This window comes from Coregonus lavaretus (assembly GCF_964263955.1).
Source record: "Coregonus lavaretus genome assembly, chromosome: 3".
In the NCBI taxonomy this organism is placed as follows: Eukaryota; Metazoa; Chordata; class Actinopteri; order Salmoniformes; family Salmonidae; genus Coregonus; species Coregonus lavaretus.
This window is the reverse complement of record NC_139990.1, coordinates 48,519-57,500: the sequence shown is the minus strand read 5'-3', so window position 1 is coordinate 57,500 and position 8,982 is coordinate 48,519. Positions and strand designations below refer to the sequence as shown.

Below are 8,982 nucleotides of genomic sequence, written 5' to 3'. Positions count from 1 at the left end.
TTTACATACACCTTAGACAAATACATTTACAACTCAGTTTTTCCACAATTCCTGACATTTAATCCTAGTAAAAATTCCCTGTCTTAGGTCAGTTAGGATCACCACTTTATTTTAAGAATGTGAAATGTCAAAATAATAGTAGAGAGAATGATATATTTCAGCTTTTATTTATTTCATCACATTCCCAGTGGGTCAGAAGTTTGCATGCACTCAATTAGTATTTGGTAGCATTGCCTTTAAATTGTTTAACTTGGGTCAAACGTCTCGGGTAGCCTTCCACAAGCTTCCCACAATAAGTTGGGTGAATTTTGTCCCATTCCTCCTGACAGAGCTGGTGTAACTGAGTCAGGTTTGTAGGCCTCCTTGCTCGCACACGCTTTTTCAGTTCTGCCCAAACATTTTCTATAGGATTTTGGTCAGGACTTTGTTGTCCTTACGCCATTTTGGCACAACTTTGGAAGTATGCTTGGGGTCATTGTCCATTTGGAAGACCCATTTGCGACCAAGCTTTAACTTCCTGACTGATGTCTTGATGTTGCTTCAATATATCCACATCATTTTCCTTCCTTATGATGCCATCTATTTTGTGAAGTGCACCAGTCCTTCCTGCAGCAAAGCACCCCCACAGCATGATGCTTCCACCCCCGTGCTTCACGGTTGGGATGGTGTTCTTCGGCTTGCAAGCGACACCCTTTTTCCTCCAAACATAACGATGGTCATTATGGCCAAACAGTTCTATTTTTGTTTAATCAGATCAGAGGACATTTCTCCAAAAAGTACGATCTTTGTCCACATGTGCAGTTGCAAACCGTAGTCTGGCTTTTTCATGGCGGTTTTGGAGCAGTGGCTTCTTCCTTGCTGAGCGGACTCTCAGGTTATGTCGATATAGGACTCGTTTTACTGTGGATATAGATACTTTTGTACCTGTTTCCTTCAGCATCTTCACAAGGTCCTTTGCTGTTGTTCTGGGATTGATTTGCACTTTTCGCACCAAAGTACGTTAATCTCTAGGAGACAGAACGCGTCTCCTTCCTGAGCGGTATGACGGCTGCGTGGTTCCATGGTGTTTATACTTGCGTACTATTGTTTGTACAGCTGAACGTGGTACCTTCAGGCGTTTGGAAATTGCTCCCAAGGATGAACCAGACTTGTGGAGGTCTACAATTATTTTTTCTGAGGTCTTGGCTGATTTCTTTTGATTTTCCCATGATGTCAAGCGAAGAGGCACTGAGTTTGATGGTAGGCCTTGAAATACATCCACAGGTACACCTCCAATTGACTCAAATGATGTCAATTAGCCTATCAGAAGCTTCTAAAGCCATGACATCATTTTCTAGAATTTTCCAAGCTGTTTAAAGGCACAGTCAACTTAGTGTATGTAAACTTCTGACCCACTGGAATTGTGATACAGTGAATTATAAGTGAAATAATCTGTCTGTAAACAATTGTTGGAAAAATGACTTGTGTCATGCACAAAGTAGATGTCCTAACCGACTTGCCAAAACTATAGTTTGTTAACAAGAAGTTTGTGGAGTGGTTGAAAAACGAGTTTTAATGACTCCAACCTAAGCGGATGTAAACTTCCGACTTCAACTGTATGACTGAGGAGAAACTCTGTCTTCTCTCTCTCGCTAACTGGGTCTTTCCCCTATCTCTACAACTCTCTCTATTTAACTTCCTCTCCCTCTCTCTCTCCCTCTCTCTTCCTCTGTCTCTCTCTCTCTCTCTCTCTCTCCACCCCCTCCCCCTCCCCTTCTCTCTCTGGGCGGTGTAGGAGTGCATCAAGCCAGTGCTGAGCCAGCAGGACTCTGGAGCCGGGGCTTTGGGCCAGATCGACACAGTGCACACTGGGAGAGGCAGCCAGAGAGAGAGCCAGATGGTCAGGGTTGTCCTCTACCACTGTGTGTCTGTCTCTCTGGCCCTGCTCTCTCCCTTCATGCCGTTCCTCACGGAGGAGCTCTGGCAGAGGCTCCACCTTCTCAGGGGAGAGGGTGGTGATGGCGCCATGGCTAGCTTGTGTCTGCAGCCATACCCACAGTCTGCACAACTGGTAAGAGAGTAGTAGGGGGGGGGGAAAGGGGTTCCTAGTCAGTTGCACAACTGAATGCATTCAACTGAAATGTGTAGTAGGAGATAATAATACACACACATACACACACACACACTCTATACCCATTATGTCCATACTGGTGTGCGGTTTATAGCACTTGTATAGCTATAAAACTACTGACTAGAAAGCTATAGACTTAATGAAACCCTATTGGCTATAGAGCTGTCAGGATCATTACAAACTTATGAGGCTTGGACACTCTTGGAAAACAAGGTGCTATCTAGAACCTAAAAGGGTTCTTCGGCTGTCCCCATAGGATAAGCCTTTGAAGAACTGTTTTTTTGGTTCCAGGTAGAACCCTTTTGGGTTCCATGTAGAACCCTTTCCACAGAGGGTTCTACATGGAATCAAAAAGGGTTCTACCTGGAACAAAAAAAGGGTTATCCTATGGGGACAGTTGGAGAAACCTTCGGAACCCTTTTTCTAAGAGTGTACTATGGTAATGTCATTAGTGCTGAGAAACTAATAGTCAGTCTGTGTTTTTGGTTTCTCTCCTTCCTTGTTTTGTTTGTTTTACCTCTTGCTCTCTCTCTCTCCTCTATCTCTTTTCCTCTTTACGACTCTTCTTTCTTTTGTTATTTCTGCTCAACTTCCTGCCAGGCACACTGGCACTTCCCCCAGGAGGAAGCAGACTTCACTCTGGTCCAGGAAGTGGTGAGGGTAGCCAGGTCCCTCAGGGCCCAGTGTGGCATGACCAAGGAGAAGCCTGACAGTAAGTCACTGTCACATCAATGTCACAACTCAACTGGATTGATAAATGCTATGTCTATTAGCTGGATGATAAATGCTATGTATATTAGCTGGATAGATACATGCTATGTCTATTAGCTGGATAGATAACTGCTATGTCTATTAGCTGGATAGATACATGCTATGTCTATTAGCTGGATAGATACATGATATGTCTATTAGCTGGATAGATACATGCTATGTCTATTAGCTGGATAGATACATGCTATGTCTATTAGCTGGATAGATAACTGCTATGTCTATTAGCTGGATAGATACATGCTATGTCTATTAGCTGGATAGATAACTGCTATGTATATTAGCTGGATAGATACATGCTATGTCTATTAGCTGGATAGATACATGCTATGTCTATTAGCTGGATAGATACATGCTATGTCTATTAGCTGGATAGATACATGCTATGTCTATTAGCTGATAGATACATGCTATGTATATTAGCTGGATAGACACATGCTATGTATATTAGCTGGATAGACACATGCTATGTCTATTAGCTGCATAGATACATGATATGTCTATTAGCTGGATAGATACATGCTATGTCTATTAGCTGGATAGATACATGCTATGTATATTAGCTGGATAGATACATGATATGTCTATTAGCTGATAGATACATGCTATGTCTTATTAGCTGGATAGATACATGCTATGTCTATTAGCTGGATAGACACATGCTATGTCTATTAGCTGGATAGACACATGCTATGTCTATTAGCTGGATAGATACATGCTATGTCTATTAGCTGGATAGACACATGCTATGTCTATTAGCTGCATAGATACATGCTATGTCTATTAGCTGCATAGATACATGCTATGTCTATTAGCTGAATAGATACATGATATGTCTATTAGCTGGATAGACACATGCTATGTCTATTAGCTGGATAGACACATGCTATGTCTATTAGCTGGATAGATACAGCGGGGAGAACAAGTATTTGATACACTGCCGTTTTCCTACTTACAAAGCATGTAGAGGTCTGTATCATTTTTATCATAGGTACACTTCAACTGTGAGAGACGGAATCTAAAACAAAAATCCAGAAAATCACATTGTATGATTTTTAAGTAATTACTTTGCATTTTATTGCATGACATAAGTATTTGATACATCAGAAAAGCAGAACTTAATATTTGGTACAGAAACCTTTGTTTGCAATTACAGAGATCATAAGTTTCCTGTAGGTCTTGACCAGGTTTGCACACACTGCAGCAGGGATTTTGGCCCACTCCTCCATACAGACCTTCTCCAGATCCTTCAGGTTTCGGGGCTGTCGCTGGGAAATACGGACTTTCAACTCCCTCCAAAGATTTTCTATTGGGTTCAGTTCTGGAGACTGGCTAGGCCACTCCAGGACCTTGAGATGCTTCTTACGGAGCCACTCCTTAGTTTCCCTGGCTGTGTGTTTCGGGTCGTTGTCATGCTGGAAGACCCAGCCACGACCCATCTTCAATGCTCTTACTGAGGGAAGGAGGTTGTTGGCCAAGATCTCGCGATACATGACCCCATCCATCCTCCCCTCAATACGGTGCAGTCGTCCTGTCCCCTTTGCAGAAAAGCATCCCCAAAGAATGATGTTTCCACCTCCATGCTTCATGGTTGGGATGGTGTTCTTGGGGTTGTACTCATCCTTCTTCTTCCTCCAAACACGGCGAATGGAGTTTAGACCAAAAAGCTCTATTTTTGTCTCATCAGACCACATGACCTTCTCCCATTCCTCCTCTGGATCATCCAGATGGTCATTGGCAAACTTCAGACGGGCCTGGACATGCGCTGGCTTGAGCAGGGGGACCTTGCGTGCGCTGCAGGATTTTAATCCATGACGGCGTAGTGTGTTACTAATGGTTTTCTTTGAGACTGTGGTCCCAGCTCTCTTCAGGTCATTGACCAGGTCCTGCCGTGTAGTTCTGGGCTGATCCCTCACCTTCCTCATGATCATTGATGCCCCACGAGGTGAGATCTTGCATGGAGCCCCAGACCGAGGGTGATTGACCGTCATCTTGAACTTCTTCCATTTTCTAATAATTGCGCCAACAGTTGTTGCCTTCTCACCAAGCTGCTTGCCTATTGTCCTGTAGCCCATCCCAGCCTTGTGCAGGTCTACAATTTTATCCCTGATGTCCTTACACAGCCAGCTCTCTGGTCTTGGCCATTGTGGAGAGGTTGGAGTCTGTTTGATTGAGTGTGTGGACAGGTGTCTTTTATACAAGTAACGAGTTCAAACAGGTGCAGTTAATACAGGTAATGAGTGGAGAACAGGAGGGCTTCTTAAAGAAAAACTAACAGGTCTGTGAGAGCCGGAATTCTTACTGGTTGGTAGGTGATCAAATACTTATGTCATGCAATAAAATGCAAATTAATTACTTAAAAATCATACAATGTGATTTTCTGGATTTTTGTTTTAGATTCCGTCTCTCACAGTTGAAGTGTACCTATGATAAAAATGACTGACCTCTACATGCTTTGTAAGTAGGAAAACCTGCAAAATCGGCAGTGTATCAAATACTTGTTCTCCCCACTGTACATGCTATGTCTATTAGCTGGATATATACATGCTATGTCTATTAGCTGGATATATACATGCTATGTCTATTAGCTGGATATATACATTCTATGTCTATTAGCTGGATATATACATGCTATGTCTATTAGCCTGGTATTGGGTAAGTCGCAACACTTTACTTCATGGATCTCACAGATTTAGTAGGTGACCACGCAGAGATTTGAGAGATGAACTATAATGGTGGTTTAATGTTACCATTGCATGTTCTACATAGTTATATAAGCTGAGTTGTACACTGGAGAGAACCTGATCTAAATATGTTCTATGATATGTAGCATCCCTCTGTAAAACTCTTTCCAACTGTCTTGGGAACATCATGATCACCATGTAAACAGAGGCAGTGTTCTCTCTATGTCACCGTCTGAGCATTACAGTATATGAATTAGAACTAGAGTTCCAGTGTATTCACCCAGGCAAGCCATTTTATTTGAACGGCACGTCATAACAGTGTCGAACATGACGAAGCCTAACAGAAATAAGGATCACGTTTCCTATCTGTTCGAGTCTAGGCTGGAGAAAATAACTGATCTAAATATGTTCAAAGATATGTAGCATCTGTCTGTCAGACTATTTCCAACAGGCAAGGCATGATTCTCTTAGAATGTATATGAATGATATCATAATCATATTTAATAATAAATAATAACCAAGAATCATAATCAACAATAATCATGTATACTAATTAATCATGTATGCACGCATGACTGTAAGTCGCTTTGGATAAAAGCGTCTGCTAAATGGCATATTATATTATTATTAATCATGTATACTAATTAATCATGTATACTAATAATCTTATTTCCTCTGTTCCAGTGTGGGCCGTGTGTTCACCCAGCCAAGCCCAGATCCTGCTCCACTTTGACCCTGCTGTACGGACCCTGGGTCGAATCACCAAGCTCCACCTCCACTGTCCTCAGGGGGCCGGCTCCCTGTCCTTCCCCTCTGCTCCCCCTCCTCCTAAAGGCAGTGCTGTGGGTGTGGTCGACCACTCCTGTCAGTTACACCTCAACATTCAGGTAATCATCCTGTTCGGTGTAATCGCACAGATTTCTAGAAATGGTCAACTGTAAAATGGTACTGAATTGTTTGCCTTCTTCCAGGGCGGTGTGAATGTGAGCAAACTTAGTCTCCAGCTCTCCCAACGCAGAGAGAAGCTCCTCTCTAAACTGGAACAGTCCATCTCTCGAACCCGGGTGCCAAACTATTTAGAGAAGGTTCCAGAGCGAGTGAGGGTGGAGACCGAGAACAAGGTAAGCTATAAATACTGGGAAGTTGGTGCGTGAGATGTGGCAAGGGTGTGTGTGTGTGTCATGTAACATAGACTGATAAAAGGGCCGAAGACGGAATGCCTCACACTCACTTGCCACAGTCTCCTGTGACCAACACAACAGAATGAGCTATGGCATGTTAGGAGATCTCCCTGGATGATGGAACTTTTAACTCTCATGGTTTGCTAGTGTTATTGATCCTTGTCTTTGTAATCATTGCTGATGCTTGTGATGGTAAAACAATTTGGGATCGATAAAATACTACATTTAAAAAAAAATCATTTAGCAGACGCTCTTATTTTTACATTTACATTTTTGTCATTTAGCAGACGCTCTTATCCAGAGCGACTTACAGGAGCAATTAGGGTTAAGTGCCTTGCTTAAGGGCACATAGACAGATTTTTGACCTAGTCAGCTTGGGGATTAGAACCAGCGACCTTTCGGTTACTGGCACAACGCTCTTACCCACTAAGCTACCTGCCGCCCCCAAGTACTACTGTACTTGACTGTAGTGCCGGTCCTCTCAATATGAAGTAGATTTACCATTTTAAATCAGGCTTGGACAACACGAGTTCAGTAGCTGATCATAACATTTTTAGGATGCTTAGTATGGGACGTTAGATAGTTCAGTATTGGCGTACCATAGAAAAAAAACATGTGCATGATCTCACAATAACAACCTTGTATTTGTCACGTGACCAAAACTTGCTTTCATCCTGTGATCAAATGTGTTGACATAAACTGGAGCAATGCCCGACATACCAACATGAAACACTCTTACGTCCCAAATGGAAACCTATTACGTCATAAGGCTCTGGTCAAAAGCAGTGCACTATGTAGGAAATAGGGTGCCCTTTGGGACGCAAACCATTGATGAGATGCTCTTGAAAGAGAAGTTGCTTTGTATTTCTGTTAATTATTCTGTCTTTATTCCCTCCCCGCGATGCATCTGTTTAGATCTCAGCCTTGGATCAGGAGCTGAGGAACATTGAGGAGCAGCTGTCAGCACTACAGGGACCTCCAAAACACAACAACTAAAAGACAGACAATGGATCCCAAATAGCAATCCCATAGGGCTCTGGTCAAAAGTAGTGCACTATGTAGGGTTTTTCACTAGTTATCACAGTCACAAAGTCAAGATTGGCTATATCATATTCATGAAAACAAAAATTAGTTTCTTTTTTTTTTAAACAATGAAGGTTAGAGTTAGGCATAAGGTTAGCAGTGTGGTTGGGTTAGGGGTTAGGTTTCAAATCCGATTTTAAGAAAATAAATTGTAGAAATAGGCGGGGTTTAGCCATAATTATGACTTTGTGGCTGTGGTAACTAGTGATGACCACTATGGTGGGAATTCCAAGGACCCTGGTCAAAAGCAGTGCACAGCGTAGGTAATAGGGTGCCATTTGGGACGCTGTCAGTAACAGAGAGAGAGATTACCTCCCTCTACATGGACAACATGACTGTCTGTTAATCATGGACTACCAGGTTTTCTGCTATTGAACATGCAAGAACTGCAAGCCTGGCCCTGGATTATCTACAGTAGTGACCCTACCACTGCATGCAGTGGTGGCCCTTGCTTGGAGTCAAGCCATATAGGCATGAATGTAAAATAATAAATTATTCAAATAATACCACTTGTGTCTGTCATCATAAAATGGCATACTCTATCCCAGGGTTCCTCAACTGGCGTCCCACGGGCCGAATTTGGCCCGCTGGTGATTTTATTTGGCCCCCCAAGTTTTCAGAGCAAAAGTGTTTTTATTTTATTTTATTGTGTAAAAACACCAGAAAAAAATCATCTCCAAGTGATTTTCATTTTGGAAATCTGTTCCAAAGTATTCCCACGTATAATAGAGAGATCTATGTGATCGTATACAAATATAAGCAAGGTTTGACATGATTATGTTTTAGTCAAATATTACACTGAACAAAAAAATTAATGCAACGTAAAGTGTTGGTCCCATGTTTCATGAGCTGAAATAAAATATCCCAGAAATGTTCCATACCTACAAAAAGCTTTTCTCTCAAATGTTGTGCACAAATTTGTTTCAAATCAAATCGTATTTGTCACACACGTGTTTAGCAGATGTTATAGCAGGTGTAGCGAAATGATTGTGCTTCTAGCTCCGATAGTGCAGTAATATCTAACAAGTAATATCTAACAATTTCACAACATATACCTAATACACACAAAACTAGTAAGGAATGGAATTTAAGAAAATATACATAGATGGACAAGCAATGACAGAGCGGCATGGACTAAGATACAGAAGAATATTAT

The 8,982-nt window shown here is 42.0% G+C and overlaps 1 protein-coding gene across 1 annotated transcript in view; it reads left to right on the top strand.

The window, feature by feature from the left end:
• Positions 1 to 8,982, top strand: part of LOC311119200 (uncharacterized protein) — a 24,617-nt gene extending 15,635 nt beyond the window's left edge. The window contains exons 13-17 of the mRNA XM_084157720.1: positions 1,775 to 2,050; positions 2,711 to 2,822; positions 6,247 to 6,449; positions 6,534 to 6,683; positions 7,659 to 8,982. Coding sequence (XP_084013846.1) covers positions 1,775 to 2,050; positions 2,711 to 2,822; positions 6,247 to 6,449; positions 6,534 to 6,683; positions 7,659 to 7,739 — 822 coding nt within the window. The 3' untranslated portion in view covers positions 7,740 to 8,982. The remainder of the gene's footprint in view (positions 1 to 1,774; positions 2,051 to 2,710; positions 2,823 to 6,246; positions 6,450 to 6,533; positions 6,684 to 7,658) is intronic.